Below are 20,873 nucleotides of genomic sequence, written 5' to 3'. Positions count from 1 at the left end.
GGACCAGTTACAACAAGTTAGACTCCAGAATCCTCAGTAAACAGGGTCAGTAGTCAGTCAGAGTCTGTGGAGTGAATGACAATTGCTGTCATCAAGTGCGCTGGCTCCTATGTCATCTGTGCCATAGATTGTACAGTGTATACCTTCTCACCATTGGGTCATCCAGGAAACTAGCATCCTTGCCTTCCCTTCAAGAAGAGGAGATATTCCAAACATAAAGCATGTACAAAGACGTGGGGCGGGGGGGGGGGGGGGGGGGTGAGTATCACCTGCTCAGTACTCACAATTAACAAAGGTAGCCCATGATCACCCCTAGTAAGGGGAACCTGAAGTTCAAAGAAACTAAGCACTTGCCGCAGGCACACAACCAGTGAGCAAAGTTTAGACTAGAAACAGGTCTCTGATTCCAAAAGCCACTTTGTCATGTTCAGACAACAGTGGTTCCTTGAGATTGGAACAGGGATTGGGGATAGAGAATGGCAGGGGTAAGACCAGCGAGAGCAGGGACCCGTTTTTACAGGGCCTTTACCTTTAAGTCATATTAAAGAGTAGAGCTTTGAACCTGAGGGCAGGGGGAGCCACTGAAGGGATTTAAAGAGACAAGGATGTGATCAGATTTGTGTAAGAAAGATCACTTGGGCTACAAGCGAATGGATTAGAGGGGGAAAAAAGAAGACAGGCTGTGCAAGAGCAAGAGATGGGGGGGGGTCTACACTGGGGGGTGGCTGCCAGAATGAAGGGAAGTAGATGATTAGACAGAACAAGAAGATAAAATCCAGTTTATACTTGAGATTTGGGGAGAGAGAGGGCAAAGTGTCAAGCCTGATTTTCAGGTTTCTTGGGATAGTGAAGACATGTGGTGAAGGAAATTCGTTCATTACTGAACATTTTGAGTTTGTATGGATATCTAGAAAGAGATGTTCCAGAACTCAGGAGAGGTGTAGGCTGGAAACAGCGATCTTCAGGGGTGGATGAAGCCAGCCAGTGAGTGTGTCAAGTGTGGGGAGGTCAAGGACAGACTGGGGCCCAGCACAGGTGGGAGGTTAGTGCTTGCCCACTGGATGGCTGGTGGCCTGGGGGGAGGGGCTGGGCACATCACTTGGGCCAGGGGAGGCAGATTGAGCAATTTGTCCAGCAATGAGGGAGGAGCCAGATGAAGTCAATAGAAAACTAATTTTCTTTTCTGCTGGAAGAAATGAGGTGTGTGGCCGCTGGGTAATTGCAGATAACGAGGGGACTTATTCTTAATATGCACAGCGGCCATGGTCCCCAGAGTGCAGGAGACAGGAAGGATTGGAGGTGCCCTGACAAGGCCAGACTTCTTTGGAAAGAAAAGCACCCTATCATAGCCCTTTTGACAGTACCGTCATAGCCTCTGGACCCTATCATAAACCCTCCTGTTCCTGGGGCCCTTCCTGCCCCATCTCCACCCTGCCCCTCCTATCCAGATCTTCCTGCCCCCTTCCCCTTCTGTCAGCTGCCTCACTCCTCCTATCACAGCCCCTCCCTCCACCCTCCCCCCGCCCCCCCCCCCCCCCGCCCCCCAGCACAGGCATACACACTAAGGGAGACAAATGACGGGGCCTCAGCAGAGCGGGGCGCGTGTCCGGCCCATAAACCACGGGGATGGGTCACGTCTGGAGTTGCCATGGCCGCCACTATCCACCCATCCGTCTTCCCACTGTCCTGCCTCAGACCAGCCCTCATGGTTTCCTGAGTCCCTGGAGGGAAAAGGTGTCTGAGGCCTGTGTCACCTTTCCATGCCCACATCCCCCATGGGTACATTCATGTTGAGGTCTTATGTGACGGGACCCTGTGTGACTTCTCTGCTCTAAATAGGGCCTACAGAGTCATGTCTGACTAGTGACACAGGCCCCAGGCTGACCAAGACTCCCATTCCCACAGTCCTTTTCTAGCTTTTTTGGGCCCCATTTCCTAGTCTAAGGTTCTAGTAAAGGCAGGCTGGAGGTGCTTAATGAAAGGGGTTGGCCCTTGACAGATGCTGAGGCCTTCTGACCCCACCTTGACCTTATCACAGCCCCACACCTGATGATGACATCGAAGTATGTTTCTGCAATCACAGCATCGATCCCATGAGGGCTGGTAGCGGCTGAGGTCCTGGTTATGGCCCAGGAGCATCTATGGGAGGTGGGAGAAGTATGGGGGGAGAAGCAGGTGGAAGGGATGGGGATCTGGCTGCTGCTCTGAGCAATGGAACAGAAAAACCCTGGGCACTTGGGCCATTTGTGTCCTTGGCTTTATGTAGAGGGACAAGTGTTGGGCAGCTGCACCTCCTGCTGGTGGTGTTAAAACAAGTCCTGGCCCATGTCCATGATCCTGAAGCCCTGGAGTACCTGCTCCTGCAGCTGCCACGGTTCTAGGAGTTTTGAGCATGGAGTTTCTTACAGGGACCAGTACTGGAGAAACTGCTGTGACAGGGTCTGGCAGGTGCAGACATTTAGATACAGCTAGAGGCAGGGTTTAGATTGAGTACACATGCATGTCTAGTAGAAGATCGCTGGCCAGAGTATCAAAGGACCACAAAGCTGGCCCTCTCCACTGGCTGCACAGGAGCAAGTGCCCAGGCAAGTTGCTGTTGGAGCACACAAGCCTGGGCCCCAGAGCAGGTCTCCCAGGGCCCCAGCTCAAAAGTGCCAAGACTTGTGCCTTGTTACCAGTGATTATGGCCCAGGCCACATCTCTCTCACACACGCAAGTGCCGGCAAAGTCACCCTGGCCGTGGGCGTGATGAATGGCCGCACAGTAATGAAATGGAGACATCAAGGCGGGTGGCGGGAAGACGGAGTGTGGCGGACGGGCCGTCCCCACGCGGCGGCAACAAGAAGGATCGCCCAGCGGCCGGGGGCCGTCAAGGGAGAAATTACACATTTACTCTGCCTTTTTCTTACTGCGACGGCGCCCATACATCACCGCTGGGGCCGGGGCGGGACATGCCGGCCAATTTCCAGCATGAATTATGGGACTGAGCAGCATTGAGACCAGGCTTCCCGCCGGCCCAGTATCACCCAGCCCAGCCTGAGGCTGGAGATGCTGCCACCAGGGGACAGGACCCCCCTCCCTCTTTTGGAGCCTGTGGCTCTTGAGTCTGACCCTGCTCCCCATCGCCACCCATGTAAGGGCACCTATGGGCACAGAGGGAAACGACCTGAGGCCCATCTAAATGTCTTCTCTTCTTCTTCTTAGATGACTGCAAGAACATTGCCAACATCATGAAGACACTTGCGTATCAAGGCTTCATCTTCAAGCAGACATCGAAGCCGTTCTGATTGGCCGAGGACGGGATGGGGCAGGACAGGGTAGCTGCTTGGCCCAGCCCAGAACCCTCCTTTCCCTCACCAGAGGGGAAAAGGGAGAGTGGCACAGCTCTACATCCAGAGTGTCCCCCAGCCTGCCCTGTGGGCTTGTGCCCGGGGTAAGGGCTTGGCCACTTGGCCCCTCTGGAGCAGACACTTTGTGGCCCCCACCCCAACCCCCCAACCTCAGCCCAGTATTAGCCCCTCCCATTGTGGGCCTGGGCTAGGGGGACCCAGGCACTCACCGCCTCCTCCCTGGTACACAGGCTTCTGCCGGGGCCACCAAGCCCCCCTGTGCCCCCTCCCATCTGTAGTGCATGGTGTGTGGTGCCCCCAGGGCTCCAGGACAGATCAGGCCCCACCTTGTGTCTACCCCCATCCCCGCTGTGAACGTGCCACTGAATAAAGTCGGGGAAACGAGGCTCTGGGTGTGTGTGGACCAGGTGCTGCTGTGCCTGATGCTGTCAAAATACGTACAAAGGTTAGAGCATGTTCTGGGCTGCTCTGCTCAAGGCCACCAGTGTGGATGGCAATCACTGGAGCACCTGTGAGACCCTCACTGAATAGTCACAGGGCTACAGGGGCTGTCTGAGCACACGGCAATGTTTGAAGTTGCTGGTATCTGAGGCCACTGCTGTGTGTGAACCATCTTGAGTAGAGAACCAAGTACATTTGTTGGGATAAAACCGCAGTGGTTAGAGGGCTGCTAAGGGCCTCAATAGTGGCAAGTCCCAATGCCACTCCGTGGAGTGGGTGAGGTGACCCCTCCTGCCCACCCTCCCAACCAGGGGCATCACAAGTGGTGGGAAGGAAAAGGAAGCAGCCCAGTCCAACTCAGCAGCTCTATTTACACAGCAGCATCACCCACACCCCGTGTGGCCTCTCATGGCTTCTTGGCTTTCTTCACAGAAGAGGAGCTGGAGGCCGATTCCCGTCGCTTCCTCTGAGAAGACACAGAAGGTGTTGGGGTCAATGGCTCCCAAGTCTCTATTCACACTCGGTGCATGTGTTTCACACTCTCGGGGAAGGCGATGCCCACTGGCCACCCACTCCTACCCTCAGTCTCAGAACCCATCGGAGTAACCACTCCCATTGCGGGCACTAGAGGGAGCAGGTCTGTACACACTCGTGTGTTCGCTCACGTGCAGGGCCTGTTCATGCTCCCCACTGCCCATCTAGGCTCTTACCGAGTTGGGCGTGAGGGGTGCGCCCACCACATCAATGATGGTGTCCTTGGTGGGGTCGGGGCCAAGACCAGGTTCAGGTACTGCTGGCTCAGCAGAGGCTGGGGCCGGGCCTGATGCTGGCGTGGCAGGGCCCCCTAGGACGCCAGCCCGGGCCAGGGCCTCATGCCGGTGCCTCAGCATCTGTAGCTCATACTCGCAGTTGGCGCAGGCCTGCTTGAGCTCATAGAGCAGCACCAGGTCGCTCCGTAGCTCGTTGAACATGTGCACCAGCTCCTCCGTGGGTGTCGGGCTCAGCTCTGCAGGCGGTGGGTAGAAGGCACAGGCAGAGCCAGTGTGTGCGGCGGGAAGGCCAGCAACAGAAAATGCCCTCCCCTGCCCAGCCTTGATTGGCAGCCTTGGGTGGGTAGGTCCTGCAGGCCCAGCCCCCACTCACCCACACCAAGCTCCAGCAGCATCTGCTCCAGGGCCTTGATCTTCTTCTGTCCCACAGAGCTTGGCAGTTTCATCTGCAATGACCCAGACTGCTAAGCCCTCTCCCCCACAAGTAGCTAAGGATGAGGGAGAACCAAAGGCAAAGGGGAGTGGAAGAGAAGTTAACCCCGGGAAGGCAGCTCTGCATCAGAAAAGGAAATAGCTGGCAAGTGGAATATAGCAAGGGCGCAAGTGCTTTGACCTCAGCCCGGCCACGTCCCCGCGATCTCTCTCCGCAGCACATGGCACAACCCCGCCTGGTGCTCCAGCCCCATGGCTGCAGCAAGTGGGCTGTGGAGAGCCCAGGGCCCAAGCACCGTGACGGAAGTGGCACATACCCGCTGGCTCCGCAGCGTGACGCCTGCGGACTTGAAGTCTGGAAACTTGATGCCTGCGGTCTCAGGAACAGCCTGGGGGAGAAGAAGTCATGGAGACCAAGGCGTGGCAGGGAAAGGGCCCAGTGTTAGTCCCAACACCCTGCTAGCTCTAGGTGCTCTCAGAGCCCTCCCACCCTGGGCCGGACTCCATCTCCATACCGGTTTCTCGGCCTCCTTTTTCTGGGGTAGCTTCTTCTTGGGGGCCTTGCGTTCCGTGCGCCGCTGCTCTGCAGTGGTGTCTGCTGCTGTTATCAGCTTCTGCAGGTCCTGGCTGCGCTTCTCCCGCTCCTTCTTCCGGGCTTCGATCTTGCGTAGCTCCTGCAGCAGATACTCCTCCTCTGCCACCTGGGAAAGCGAGATGCCGTGAAGTGTGTGCAGGTGCCCAGGGGAGTGAGGCGCAGGGGCACTGAGCTGTCTGTAAGGGACTCTGAGAGGAAAGGGACCATGAGGGAGGGGAAAAGCTATAAAAGCAGGGACAGAGGCTCCTGAGGGAGGATAGGTGGGGAAGCAGGGAACCTGCAGAAGAGGGAAATGAGGGCATGCAGGACAGAGGCAAAGGGCTTCAGGACCTGGAAGAGAGGCAGTGAGGCTCAGGGCCGACCTGCTCAGGGGTCCGGTTGTAGAGGCGCTCTAGCTGTTCCTTCCTCCGCCGCTCATGCCCAGCATCAAATACTGGTATCTTGAGGTCTGTGCCTGGCACAGCCCGCACGTTGGCAAGCTTGGCACAGATGTGGTAGTACCGCTCCTTCAAGTCCTCCACAGAACGCTTCTGAGGATAAAGACATGGCAGGAAGGGAGGATGAAGACCCAGAAGCATATGGAAGGCGTAGCATAAAGGCAGTGGGCCTTCCAGGCCCAGGGTCTGGACACACATGCAAATGCATGACACCAGCTCACCTTGAACTGCTGGTGGTCATACCGGTCATGGATAACTACAAAACGTAAGTCAAAGCGGCGGCTGAGGTCAAAGAGGTGATCCGTTTCTGCCTTAGTCCAAGCGTCATCGTGAAGGTAGAGCTGGTACTCCTGCTCTGAATACACAGGAACCTGCACAGTCTACTGGCACAGAGGGACAGAGGGAGGACACGTCATGTCACGTCCAGTGGGCTCCAGCCTCCTGTGGTCACAGCCCTCCTGTTTATTGCCAATCTCTAAGCTGGACCGAAGCAAAACCCTCTTCCTAGGCCCCTGCACAGGGCAGCCCGGAAATGATGTTTCCAAGTGAGGAAACAAACTCCTCGACTAGAACTCGCCAGGCTCTAAGATGGCAGCCTACCTCTGGATTCAGTCCCAAAGCAGCTTCACCATGCCTTCAGCACCAGAGCCCCGGTAACAGGATGCATGCTCCTGTCCTCATGGTTAAGGGGAGGGGCCCACATGTAAGTGCTTCTGTGGAGTCCAAAGGTTAACTTTGGAGTAGAGCAGAGAGCTACGGAGAAAGGCCCAGGATCCCCTGGTCCATTGGAATATTTGTCTGAAGCATTCCTGCCACCCAGTGGTGACAATGAGACTTGCAGCTCCCCCAGAGCAGGCCAAAGGTCACTTACCTCTAGGAAAAGGGGCCTGAATCTTTCTCCCAACAGATGCACCCCTGTACATGCCCCTGCCTCCCCTCTGCCATAGCCCAACCTCCAGACCTTTCTCAGGGACAAAAAGGACCACCGCCACTCCTTCCCCAGGAAGGAGTCAATGTTAGGCTGGACTAGGGAAGTCCCTTTTCTCTAATCAAAAACCACACTGGCTCTGAACCTGCTCTCAAGACACTATATGCAGCTGCCTCTTGCACTTATCCTACTGGATGTCCCACATACACCTCAAACTGAATATGTTCAGGTGATGGGTGTTAGCCAGACTAATTGTGGTGATCATTTTGCAGTATATACAAATATGAACCATGTTGTACACCTGAAATGAACAGTATATATTGATTATAACTCAATAAAAATATATACATGTGTTCAGTACTGAGCTCATCACCTTCCCTCAAACTCCTATCTCTTCCAGTTCAGTTCTCAGTCAATGTCACCATCAGCCAACACAGGTGTCCAAGCCAGAAGCCTAGAAAGCATTTTTAATTCCCATCTTTACCCTTGACCCCTCCCCTTCCACAAATCTGTGGATTTTACCTCCAGAATCTCTATCTTCACAGCCAGATTGCAGTCTAGACCACCACTACCACTGCCTGAATCAGAAAAACAGCCTCCCCACTGACCTCTCTGCTTCTATTCAATCCTCCCCCAAGCAATTCTCCATCAGCAGCCAAGATGTGATCTCTCTGACCAATACTGCTTAGAGGACAGCCTGCAAACCTGTGCTGTTTGCAAACTGGTCCCACTAGTCTATGTAAGTATGGAAATCGAGAGTCGGCATTTAGAAACCTTTATAACAATTTCACAGAAGTCACATGCTACTGAACCTAGTATGAAAGAAACGTGGACTTGTATTTTGTCTTTTCTTGTAATCTTACTATCTTTATCAGACTCTGATGGATTGTAAATATTTTCTTAAAGTTCTTCATCACAGATAATTTGAGAAGCACTATTCTAGAATATGTATCAATCATGTCACCCAACTACCTCATACTAAGCCTCTCAAAAGCTCTCCATAAACTAAGATAAAAATGCCTTCTAGATAAGTCACAAACTCCTCAAGAACAAGGGTTGTCTGGTTCATTTCCTATCGTTGGGGTTCAGCACAGGGCCAGGCACACTGTTAAGTATCAATGAATATTTACAGAATCAACCAATAAACACATGTAGATGACCTGGCCTCTCTCTGCAGCTACTGTCCCTCATGCATCCAAAGTTTCAAATAAGTGACTAGCAATGTCAGGAACATTGCTAGGCTCTCCCCCTCAGCCTTTGCTGTTCTTGCCTGAAATGCATCCCCAGTTCCACATTCCTTCCTCTATGAAGATAACTTCTCTTCCTTTCGATCTTTTCCTCTGGGAAGTCTCTCTCATTTCCCAGGGTTGCTTAAGTATATCCCTCCTATGTATTTTAATTACATTTAATTAAAAAAAGAAAAAAATCCGTAGGAACTGTGTATGCAGGCCTGCTCCCAAGGAGCTCACAGTCAAGTGAGGGAGACATTCATTCATTCAATAAATATTTATCATGGGCCTGCTAGACCTATGCTGGGAACACAGTGCTGAATAAGATAGACAGTGGCCTTACCTTCTCAGCGCTCACAGTTCAGCTGAAAAAAATAATTTAGTCCAGTGTGGAGAGTTTGATGACAAAGATATGCCTAGAATGTAGTGAGTGACATCTGATCCAGCCTGGGGACAAACATTGGTCAGGGAAGAGGTCACAGGAGACAATCAGGTTACTTTGAAAGAGAACAGTGAAATGACCACGATTCTCTTTTATAAAGACCACTCTTGCAGCATTTAGGACAGACAGGATTAAACAAGAGCCTGAAAGACCTGCTGACAGGTTTTGGAAATAATCCAGGTGAGAAGTGAAGAGGACTGAACTAAAACAGCACCAGTGGAAGGTAAAGAAAAGGGCACAGATGTAATTTTAGGTTAAAAACCACAGGACTCGGCAACTGGATGTGAGGGGTGAGGAAAGACGCTCACTCCTGTGTTTTGGGCGTAAGAGAGCAGCTGGAGAGCCACGGACTGAGAGTGGACCCCAGCAACTGGCAGGAGGGAACACCATTAGTTCACCTTACTCTGCTTCCCTCTCCATCTGTAGTCACCATGATCTTTCTAAGCATCAAATCAGATCCTCACACTACTCTACTTAAAACTTTGTCAGTATCAGGGCACCTGGGTTGCCAGTCAGTTGAGTGTCCAATTCTGGATTTCAGCTCAGGTCATGATCCCAGAGTTCTGTGATAGAGCCCCACATCAGGCTCCTCACTGAGCATGGAGCCTACTTGGGATTCTCTTTCTCTCCCTCTGCCCCTTTCCCCAACTTGCATTCTGTCCCTGTCAGCAGCTACTCAAAAGATATCAGGGCAAAGCCCAGAGTCCTAAGCCTGGCTGCCAAGCCCTGCCTGGCCTGGCCCTGCTGACCTCTCAGGCCTCACCTTCCACCATGTCCTACCCTGGGCTTTAGGCTTCACCAACAGGGAAATGCCTACAGCATGCCATGCATATGACTGGTTTTTTATATATGCCTTTGCTCATGCTGGCCCCTCTGCCTGAAAAAGTCACTGCACTCCTTTCCTAATATTGCCTGGTGACGTCCTTTAAGACTCAATTCCAGCTCTAAGTTCTCCAGGAAGTTTCCATGGCCTTCAGGTCCTCCCAAAATAGCACATATCCCACCAAACTGTAACTGCCTGTGCCTCTCCTCATGTCCTCCCCAACAATATGCAGAGTTTCCTGAGGGCAGATATGGTTTCTGGTGCATTTCTGTGTCCTCAATGCGGAGGGCTTGACTTGGCATGGAGCAGCATTTATCAAATACAAAATGAACATTCTTGTCTTCTCCTCAAATTATCTCATCCAACCTTCCCACCCATCACCTCAACACCTCACCTCTTGGTTGTCCCTTCTCAATCCTACACTTCCAGCCTCTCTCTCCACCAGACCTGGGGTGGGGGGTTGGGAGGGGGAGGCGGGGGGCTGAGATGTTGGTGAGATGGAAGCAAATCAGATCTCCTGGGGGGAAGGGGGAAGCAAGAATGATAGGTCACAACCAGATGTGCTCAGTCTAAGAAGCCTGTGAGCCATTCAGGCAGAGTTGTCCAGGTACAGTTGGCTACACTGGGCTGAGGGGGAAGAAGCTGGGACTTGAAGTCCTGGGATTAGGCCCTTAGTGCTTTTAGGCCCCAAATCTAGGCTGCTCCAGGCTGCAGGGACTGTGACACTATATTGTATACTGGCCTGAACAACAGCTTAGGAAATCCTAGCCTAGCCCGGCTGCCTCTCACTGGCTGGTGGAGTGTGGGTAAGGCCCTGCTCTGAGCTTCAGTAATCTAGACCACAGATGATTCAGCTTGGACTAGGGTGCTAGCACAGAGGATGAAGAACAAAGGCAAACGTGGTTTATTATGGAAACAAAATCAGCAGGCCTTAATGATTAAATGTATCACTGAGATCTAGTTCAAATGTCACCTTCTCAGAGAGGCCCAACCTGACTACCTTATCTAAATTAGGCCTCCCCTATGCCTATAAGTTCACTCTTTAATTCATTTCATACCCCATTCATATCCTGGTTTCAATTTACTGATGGCCCAAATCTGAAAGAATCAAATTTATTTGCTTACATGTTCGCTGTCTTTCCCTACCTCCCTGTCCTATTGTTGACTGAAATAATTGGAGAATATACAGGGGAAGTCAAGGATGATTCCCAAGTTTCTGGGTGGGAAACTTCCCATTCCCAAGCAACTGGGTGGATAGTGGTGCCATTAACTGATATGGGTTTGGGGTGAGAAAGACAGGAAATAGATGAGTTCTGCTCAAGGGTACCTACTTGATCTGAAGTACCTGTGGGGCTTTCAGGGAGAGACGTTAAGTAAATGATTGGATATCGCTCTGAACTGGAGATATTAAGTGGGATCACTGGTATACAGCAGGCAACTGGAGCCTCAAAGAAAATGAGATACACTAGGGAGAAAGTATAGAGAGACAAGGACACAGCTGAGGAACAGTGACATTTGAAGGGCCAAGAGCAGCCACCAAAAACCAGATCAGGTCCAGGAAGGGACAGGATCCCACAGGCAGAAGAGACCCACGAAATCTCACCCTGCAGGTATTTGCCACATGGACTGAGTGGGTAACGATGGTTGAAACAAAGACTGAATGTGCCTCTGGAGCCAACCCCAGGAGGCTGAAAGGTCATGTGAGTAGCTCAGAGTGGGTGAGCAATCTTGGCCTATGTCCATATGGTGGTGGCTCACCTTATTGAACCTGGCAAAGGGGTAATCCTTGCCCTCCTCAGCTGCCCGTCGCCAGTGGAAGAACATAGCTCCATCCTTGCGGGCTGGGTTGGTGAAGGGCATCCACTTCCAGGGCCGCACCTTCTTAGAGCCCAACTTGGCTTTCACTGTGCGGTAACCTTGACCAGTGTCACTGGGTAGCAGTGGGGGTGCATCCCTGCAGCAAGGTTCAGAGAGATGAGAAGTCAGAGTAAGAAAGTGTGTAGAGAGCCTTTGGGACCAAGCTGATCTACCCTACAGCAAGGAAGTCACGTCCTAGAATGAGCAGTCGGAGCAAATCCTGCATCCTACTAAGTAAGCAGGAGCCCTGGCTGGGGAGGGCAGCTGGAGAGAGAACTGGCAGAGAAAACCATGCAGACGGATCGGGACATGCAGATAGGTCGGGAGCCAGAGCCTGGGGGACTTGGGATTCTAATACTTGCTTCTTGTCAGAGTAGAGCAGTGCATAGACCTCTCGGTGCATGCCCTCGGGTCTCTTGAACGTCAGTGTCTCAGAGGACTTCTTGGACTTTTTCTGAGAATGGAAACCACAAGATAGAAACCACAACCTAGACTCCCTTCCCTTAAAATTCCTTAGCCCAGCTCAATCCCTGAACCAAACAGCACCTACAGGTACAATGACACACTATGAAAGCAGAGAAACCCACTCACAGGGGCACCCTTAGTTAGAGCAAGTCATTCCTGTCCCCAACCCCACCTCCTCACCTGAGTAGATCCCCGATCTGTCAGAATAGAAAATACTTTCCCATCATCTCTCAGAATGTCACGCTGACTTGGTGCCACTGCCCCCCCCCCAATATCCTACAAGCGTCACACTCTTGTGTGGTCTCCTATCTTTTATAAGTGCCACACTCTCTTGGTCCCCACCATTTCCCATGGGTGTCCTACCATCTCTGCCCCATGTCATAAAGGTAACACATAGTCTCTGCCCCCTATGTCACGCCTTTTACCGCCCATCTCACTAGAAGTGCAGCACCCCACCATCTCCCCCATCTCTCTCCCATTGTCACTCCTCCCCACCACTTCACTCGCAATACCCAAGGCTCTCAGGCGCCCCTGCTACCTTGTCCGGGTTGATAATGTCCTTCTTGCTGATGGTCCCGGAGGCTGCATCCCCCTCTGGACCCCCAAGTTCTAGAATGTCCCGCACATCCGCGCCTGTAGCCATCGTGTCTGAGAGACGGAGGAGCGCCCCGAGGTCAAGGGTCAGTGCCTGAGAAGGGACACAGCTCAGATCAGGAGGCGGAGCCACTCCAGCCCCAAGCAGGAATGGGTTAAGGGGCGGGCCGCTAGGAGGAAAGTAGTCCGGGTCCGATCGGGGTTCCGCCTGCGTCCTGCCACCTGGGTCTCCCTTACGGCCCCATCTGCCTCCTAAGCCCCAGCACCTCTACACCCGGATTCCCCAGCTGCCGCTGCCGCTGCTCCCCTAGCCCCGATGAGCCGCGGACAGAAACTTCCGGTCGTGCGCATTCGAAACGCGGCCGGCAGGAACACTTCCGGTATGTGCTGAGCAGAAATGGAGCCGGCTGGCATCCCAGTGTGAAAGCCCGGGGAAGGGGGTGGTTCATCACCGGCCTTGGCTCCCACGGGGTGGCCAGTGTTCGGATGCTGCCTGCATTCTGGCATTTGCCCTCTATGTTGCTCTGTTGCATCTCGGGCTATAAAAACAGCGCAGAGCTTTGTCCCTTGGAAGTCGCTTAATTCCTTTGAACCCATTTCTTCATTTGTAAAATGGAAATTGTAATGGGACCTGCTTAAATGAAGCACCGATAACCCTTGCAGAACAGCAAATTGCCTGGCACGTTTAATTTTTTTGTATTAAATTAATTAGTGGTATTAATGGCCCTTGTTCCTAAGTACACACCAGGCACTGTGCTAAACGTCGGAGATGAAGAGATAAACTAGTCAAGGTGGAGCATCCCAGGATGGCTTCCAAGATGGAGTGAGGTCTGGACCCTCACTTGCACCTCCTCTGATGGAGCTCCCCTCTCGTGGGGATTTCCTGGAGCCAACTCCCTAGAACATCACCAGCCCGGGAGCTAACTGCACTAGACTGGGTTACCAAAAGGCCCAAGAATATGGTCCTGAGCAGGGAGCAGCTGGAAGAATTCTCTCTCAAAGTAAGAAACTTACTAATCTCCCTGGAGAGAGAGACATCTAGAACTGGAGGCCCTCAGGAAGGGCGGAAGGGACAGGGTAAACAGCTCCCAACTTCAGCCTCTGCAAACAAGCCTGCAAACATGGAAGACACGTGGCCAATGAGCGTGGAGGGTGGAGTCAGGGCCTGGTAAGACATTAAGGAAACCAAACTCCAAGCCAAGGCCTGACAAAGAACCCAGCAGGGACTAGAGGAGCAGACAGCCTGCACAAGTTAGCTATCAGTGTGGTAGGCTGTTCTGGCTTGGAGGGGACAGGGGTGTAGCAGCTGCAGCCTCAAGCCTACCTAGACCCCAAAACTATGGAGAACTGGGCCTGGAGATAGAAACTTTACCCTTTTCCTGAGACCTGATTTCTGGGTGAATCCTCTGGGCTCTAAACAGTGTCTAGAAGAAGCCAGGGTCCTGCTGCAGAAATTGCCCACAGGGAAGGGAATAGCCCTTGGAGCCAGAAGTGGAAAGAGCAATGGGAAGGAGTCCTACACCTCTGCCTCACTTGACTCTGCTTGTAGTTGGTTGTGTAATTATTTGTTTAATATCTAGCTCCTCTGATAGATTTATTTCTATGAGAATCATGGTACATAAATGTATGTATGTATCAGGCATTGTTCTAGGCTCTAGGGATGCAGTGGGTGAATGAGATACAAATGGCTCATGGTAGGGCTTATATCTAGTGAAAGAAGAGAAACACTGAGCATATAAACAATGAAATGGTGTAAATTTTGATGGTGACAGGAGCTATGAAAAAAATAAAATAGGGTAATAGGATGAGGGACTACTTTATGTAGTACGGTCAGGGAAGGTTCCTCTGGAAACTTGAAATCTGAGCTGAGGTTTAAATGATGGAAATAGCCACAGCATACCTGGGGAAGGAATGTTTCAGACAGGAGGAATAACAAGTCTCGCATCCCTAAAATGGAAGGAACTCTATATGTAAAAAGCACATAAAGAAAAAAGTCCAGGGGTGCCTGGGTGGCTCGGTCAGTTAAGCCTCTGACTCTTGGTTTCGGTTCAGGTCATGATCTTGTGGCTTCGTGAATTAGAGCCCTGTGTCGGGCTCTGCACTGACAACATGGAGCCTGCTGGGGATTCTCTCTCTCCCTCTCTCTCTCTCTGCCCCTCCCCCACTCGTGCTGTCTCTCTCAAAATAAATAAACTTAAAAAGAAAAAACAAAAAAGTCCGCTGTGTTGGGTGATGAGTGAGGAGTGGGAGAATAGGAAGACTTGAAATCAGAGGTAAGCATCGTGGTCCATAGAAAGGAGTTTAGGTTTTATCCTATGGGCAATCAAATACCATCCTTTCTTGGCCACAGCCTAGATTTTTTTTTTTTTTAATGCAGAGCCTGCTTGGGATTCTCTCTCTTTCTCTCTCTCTCTCTCAAAATAAAATAAACTTCAGACAAACAAACAAAAGAAACTGGGAGAGGGACGGCAGTCTGTATGTGATGTGATCAAGATCCAGAACATCTCAATCTGGCCTGGTCTTGCTCAGGTTAATTATAAAGAATATCTTCCCACTTTTATTATATTATTACATATAATATGTTATATATAATATATTTTATTATAAGGACAAACTTTCCCACTTTTTAAAAAATTTAAATCCAAGTTGGTTAACATATAGTGTAATAATAATTTCAGGAGTAGAACCCAGTGATTCATCACTTACATATAACACCCAGTGCTCATCCCAACTAGTGCCCTTCTTTTTAATTTTTTTTAACGTTTATTTATTTTTGAGACAGAGAGAGACAGAGCATGAGTGGGGGAGGGGCAGAGAGAGAGGGAGACACAGAATCGGAAGCAAGCTCCAGGCTCTGAGCCATCAGCCCAGACCCTGACTCGGGGCTCGAACTCACGGACCGCGAGATGGTGACCCGAGCTGAAAAGTCGGACGCTTAACCAACTGAGCCACCCAGGCGCCCCAACAAGTGCCTTTCTTAATGGCCATCGCCCATTTAGCCCACCCTCCCACCCAATACCCCACAAGCAACCCTCAGTTCATTCTCTGTATTCAAGAGTCTCTTAGGGTTTTTCTCCTCTGTTTTTAACTTATTTTTGCTTCCCTTTCCCTAGGTTCATCTGTTTTGTTTCTTAAATTCCACATATGAGTGAAATCATATATTTGTCTTTCTCTGCCTGACTTATTTCGCTTAGCATAATACGTTCTAGTTCCATCCACCTTGTTGCAAATGGTAAGATTTCAGTCTTTTTCATTAAAAAATTTTCCACTTTTTAAAATGGGCAAAGAACGTGATTAGGAAAGTCACAGAAGTGCTACCGCCAATAAATGGACAGCTAAACATGCATTATCACTGGTATTCAAATAAATGAAAAATCAAAAACTGTAATGAGATACCCAGTTTTTGCCTATTAGGTAGGGTAAAACCATAAAATAATACTTGTGATACCTGTTCTTGACAAGGGTATTACTGAAATGGCCACCAGCCTACCCCGTTGATGAGAATGTAAATTGATCCAGCTTTGTTCATTAATTCACTCAACAAATTGTTTAATGCTTACTGTAAGCCACTTAGAAGTGTGGTACTCAAGGTGCGTGGCTGGCTCAGGCAGAAGAGCATGCGACTCTTGATCTCAGGGTTGTGAGTTTGAGCCCCGTGTTGGGTGTAGAGATGACTCAAATAAATAAAACTTAAAAAAAAAGAAAAAGAAAAGGAAGAAGTGCAGCCCTCTAGCCAGGCCCTGTGCTAGCCCTGAGTATACTACAGTAAAGACAAACGTGATTGCTGCCTTCAGCTGGTACCTTTAAGAATTGAGCACTTCGGTGTGCCTGGGCACGCCTGGGCATGTCTGTGTGGCTCAGTCAGTTAAGCATCTGACTCTTGATTTCGGCTCAGGTCATCATCTCGTGGTTTGTGAGATTGAGCCCCGTTCAGGTTCTGCGCTGACATCTCAGGGTCTGCTTGGGATTCTCTCTCTCCCTCTGAATCTTCCCCTCCCTCCAACCCCATTCCTTGGGTGCTTGCACAAGTGCTCTCTCTCTCTCTCTCTCTCTCAAAAAAAAACAAAAAAACAAAAAAAAAACTGTGCACTTTGTTGTACGAAAGTTATTCCTCAATAAGAAGAAACAAAGTAGATAGGAACTGGAGCTGGCATTTAGGCCTGATCAAGATGCTGCCTTCCTAAGGCACCAAGACTTCAGGCAGAGCCACTGGGGAGGGGGGGGGGGGAAGCCCGTGGGGAACTGGCTGGGACCAGGAAGTCTGGGGCAAGAAGCTGGGGGACAGGGGCTCTGATGGAGACTGTGTGGTCCCTGACCAGTTTTGTGATCAAGAAAGATGAAGACTTCTCCTGAGAATGGCTGAAGGACACAAGCCACACCAACACCAAGCAGTCTGATTCTGGAGTGAGGCCTTCTTGGGGGGCTCTCTGGGCAGCCCCCAAATCCCCAGCACTGAGTCTCCAGACCTGCAGCTGAGTGGGCACTCCTGCCCCATCTGCCACAAAGGAAAAGACTGCTGTTGGCCCCCTCACCTCCACATACTCCGGGTCTCTTGGGAGTTCTCTCCCCTCACCATTTCAACTTTTTTGGAATTCTCACTCTTGCATGCATCTCTCTTCTCCTTCCCTGGCGGGTTTCCTACCGACAGTTTTCAGCTTTCCAGAGTGTATTCCTGGCTCCTTCCCTCACTCCACTCTCACTCTGTCACTCCAGACTGTTTGATGCCATTTGGCTTCTAATTCTTTTTTTTTTTTTTTTTTTTTTTTTTTTTGGCAGAGCAGTCTTCCCACAACTATGATAAGGTTCTGGGTTTTTTTTGTGTTTTTTGTTTTTTGTTTTTTGGCAAAGCAGTCTTCCCAGAACTGTGATAAAATAAGTTTCTGTTTAAACCACCAAGTCTGTAGTAGTTCTGCTATAACCGCTCAATCTAAGACATTTTTATTCTTTTAAATACATGTTTGGGGGTGCCTGGGTGGCACAGTGGGTTAAGTGTCTGACTCTTGATTTCGGCTCAGGTCATGATCCCATGGTCATGAGATCAAGCCCTGAATCCCTGCTTGGGATTCTCTCTCTCCTTCTCTCTGCCTCTCCCCCACTTTCTCTCTTTCTCTCTCTCAAAATAAATAAAATAAAACTTAAAAGTAGATAGATAGATAGATAGATAGATAGATAGATAGATGTTTGTATTGGCGAGCCGGTCCTTCTAAAGTCTGGAGTCCTTTACAAACTTCTTTGCGAGTCAACTCTTTTGCTTTTCTAAATTAACTAAATAAATAAATCAGAATCAAAGTCAGAGGCAAGACATCACACCTTGTACCACCCACCTCAAAGAAAGGGTTACAAAGCTCGGCAGTCCTCTTTGGGTTTGGAGGCCACATGTACGACATTTGGGCATGTTGCTCTGGCTCATTTACCGGGTAACCTGGAAGTTTAGAGAGGATCCTGGCTCAAAAAGGGGGTTCTCCAGTGGATCCAGGTCGCAGTGCAAGCTGTGTGAGCAATTGGGCCTGACTATTCAACAGACCCAATGGTCTGGGAAGTATTTTGTGACAAAGATCTTATATATACTTTCAAGCAATCCCAGTAGGAGAATCAGAGCCTGGGCACCCAGGATTCTGAAGTAAGGCTGTGATCCCGACTGCAAATGACTGGCCGCCACTTGCGAAGCAGTTTCTGGCTTATACCTGGGCCTCGTAGAAACTGAATGCCTGACCACGAAACCTAACTATGAGACTGGAACTGCCTGACATGAACTGAGAATGATCCCATTCCCTGAACCATAAAGGTGGGGATGCAAGTCAGCATTCCATGATAAAATGTAAGGGGTTTTCCATTCTTAATACCTGATGTTGTAAGTTTCACCATAATATTGCTTTAGCTGCATCCTGCAAATTATGTTCCATTTTCATTACCATTCTAATTTCCCTTTGATTGCTTCTTTGATCCATGGATTATTTAGAACTCTGCGGCTTACTATATTTCCAAATATTGGAGAGTTTTCTAGGTCTCTTATGATCATTGATATCTAATTTAATTCCACAGTGGCCAGAGAACATGTTCTATATAATTTTAATCCTTTTAAATTTATTGAGATTTGTTTTATGGCCCAGCATATGGTCCATTGGTGAACATACCATGTATACCTTAAAAAACGTGTGTTTCACAGTTTGGCATAGAGTTCTGTAAATATTAATTAGGTCAAGATGATTGACAGTATTGTTCAAATAATCTGCTTTTATTGATTTTTTTGTCTATTGTATCAATTGCTGAGAGGGGATTAAAATCTCTAACTATGATTGTGGAATCATCTGTTTCTTCCTTTAATTCTGTCCTTTTTTTGTTCCATGTATTTTGAATCTCTGTTATTAGGCATATACACATTTATAATTGTTATATCTCTCTGGTGAATTGACCCATTTATTATTATGAAATATCTTTATCTCTGGTAAGAGTCTTTGTCTTATACTTTATTTGATATTATTGCCACTCCAGCCTTCACAAGCTTGCTGTTTCATGGTATATCTTTTTCCTTCTGTTTTCTTTCATCTTTTTGGTATGTTTACATTTTAATTTTTTCCTCAATAGACTCCACGCCCAATGTGGGGCTTGAACTCATGACCCTGAGATTGAGTCACATGTTCTACCAACTGAGTCAGCCGGGCACCCCAGTTTGTTTACATTTTAAGTGCATCTCTTATACATAGCAGATATTTGAGTTTTGCTCTTTTTCATCCATTCAATCTCTGCCTCCTGAGACCATAGGTGTTGGCCAAAAGATGGGTAGCAAAAAAGAACGAGCTTAGGTCTGGACTCATGTATATCCTTTCTTCTTGAGGATGAATGCTATGGACACTAAGGACTTTATAGTGGACCAAATAGTTTGCAGGCCGTGTTGGGCAGTTCAGTTTGCAAGGTCACCTGATTGTCCCATGGACAAGCATTCAGTGTCTATCAGGGCCCCATAGTAAGATAAAGCTGTTTCTCCAAGGAAGATCAGTTATTTGCCAAACAGTGCACAGCTTTCTTCATAAATCCCAGGGGCTTCTTCTGCAATGTTCCTTCTGGGCTTGCTCCATCAGCATGGTGATATCAACATGATTGGATCTGGTGGGTAATGGAAACCAAGGGGCCTATTCACATTGCAGCCTAGACCAACTGGACAGTTTTCCTTTGTTCTGGATTCTTCCCAAAGCTGACAGCCTTTCAGGTCACTCAGTAAAGAAGTGGGGTGAAAGACACCCAGATATGATGTATGCTCCTCAAAAATCTAAGACCACCAAGTACCATATTTCTACTATTCTAAGTCACCATCAACTGAAACGTGTCCCTTCGTTCATATTTCACTACGAAGATTTTTAAAAGCACTATCAATTAGGGGCCCTTAGGTGGCTCAATTGGTTAAGCATCCAACTCTTAATTTAGGCTCAGGTCATGATCTCACAGTTCATGAGTTCAAGTCCCACATTAGGCTCTGCACTGGCAGTGCAGAACCTACTTGGGACTCTCTCTCTTTCTCTCTATTTCTCTCCCCCCCCACCCTTCTCTCAGATATAAATAAATAAAACTTTTTTTTAAGTTTTTTTTTTAAAAGCACTATCAATTAAACCATAACATACCATTCATTGCAAGATGAATTCTCATGCCTGAGATGTTAAAATGTGAGGAAAAAACATTGCGAATGTACTAAATGCCACTGAATGGTTCACGTTGAAATGGTTAACTTATGTGAATTTTACTTTAATAAATTATTTTTTAATGTGAACCAATGAAATATGATACTCTTCCCATTTCATATGGTAGGAGGGTATAAGGTGAAGCAACATGTACTTGAGAGGGGACATTGTGACACTCACTAGAACACTGAACCTCCAGAAACACCCTTGCAATGTATTTTCATGGAGTTGGTTTTATTTCATTGAATCTAAGATGCTGTGATCCTGGCACATTCTTGATTTACCAGAAGGGGTCAACAGAAGCCTTTCACAGAACTATGTCACTACTTCTTCCTGTTGACAAGGATTATCAGGAGTCGCTCATTAACCTCAGCAGAGGAAGAGGAACTTCTGCTGGCGAGGAAGGTTCAAGGGGGTAGGATTTTGAATGCTTCACGTCATCCAAATGCTTTCTTTTCTGGTCAGTGCGCCAGCATTCACACAAGAGGCCTGGCAAAGCTGTCGATACACCTGACATTGTACTACGATAATTTCCAGCACCACGCTTTGGATTTGATTTTCCACTATACACAGTCCCATGGCTGTAAGAGGTAAATTATTTTTCTTAGACACAGAAAGTCAATGGTTTGGGACTTGTCTTGAGCCAAAATTGTAGGGTATTGAGCTCGACAATTTTGCCTTTACTCTGTCCAGAAAGAAACTCCTCTTCACTGTAGTTCCCAAAGCCCCCTGTTCTCATGCTTTTCTGTAGCAGAGACCATTTGATTCCCCAAAGCTTTGCCTTCAGTGCATCTTTCATTCAGGTGATAATCAATTGCAGGTGATAATCTATTAGTG

The 20,873-nt window shown here is 49.0% G+C and overlaps 2 protein-coding genes across 8 annotated transcripts in view; one reads left to right on the top strand and one right to left on the bottom strand.

Annotated features, from left to right (window-relative positions):
- Positions 1 to 3,735, top strand: part of ERI3 (ERI1 exoribonuclease family member 3) — a 127,731-nt gene extending 123,996 nt beyond the window's left edge. For all 6 annotated transcript variants that reach the window (XM_042996908.1, XM_015535368.2, XM_042996910.1 and 3 more), the window contains one exon: positions 3,205 to 3,735. In XM_042996908.1, the coding sequence (XP_042852842.1) occupies positions 3,205 to 3,287 (83 nt within the window). In that variant the 3' untranslated portion in view covers positions 3,288 to 3,735. The remainder of the gene's footprint in view (positions 1 to 3,204) is intronic.
- A 407-nt stretch (positions 3,736 to 4,142) lies between these two features.
- Positions 4,143 to 12,695, bottom strand: DMAP1 (DNA methyltransferase 1 associated protein 1). 2 transcript variants are annotated; one of them, XM_007077309.3, is made up of 11 exons: positions 12,630 to 12,695; positions 12,308 to 12,457; positions 11,667 to 11,758; positions 11,206 to 11,401; positions 6,247 to 6,405; positions 5,951 to 6,118; positions 5,509 to 5,694; positions 5,311 to 5,382; positions 4,935 to 5,007; positions 4,502 to 4,797; positions 4,143 to 4,257 (listed from the first exon to the last, which is right to left on the bottom strand). In XM_007077309.3, the coding sequence occupies exons 2-11, from the start codon at positions 12,410 to 12,412 to the stop codon at positions 4,198 to 4,200; spliced, it is 1,407 nt and encodes a 468-aa protein (XP_007077371.1). In that variant the 5' UTR covers positions 12,413 to 12,457; positions 12,630 to 12,695; the 3' UTR covers positions 4,143 to 4,197. The 2 variants fall into 2 exon arrangements, with proteins under 2 accessions (XP_007077371.1, XP_042852835.1); XM_042996901.1 differs by lacking the exons at positions 12,308 to 12,457; positions 12,630 to 12,695 and adding an exon at positions 11,950 to 12,040.
- Between the last annotated feature and the right edge of the window lie 8,178 nt (positions 12,696 to 20,873).

This window comes from Panthera tigris, chromosome C1 (assembly GCF_018350195.1).
Source record: "Panthera tigris isolate Pti1 chromosome C1, P.tigris_Pti1_mat1.1, whole genome shotgun sequence".
Lineage (NCBI taxonomy): Eukaryota > Metazoa > Chordata > Mammalia > Carnivora > Felidae > Panthera > Panthera tigris.
This window is presented reverse-complemented; position numbering and strand designations above follow the sequence as displayed.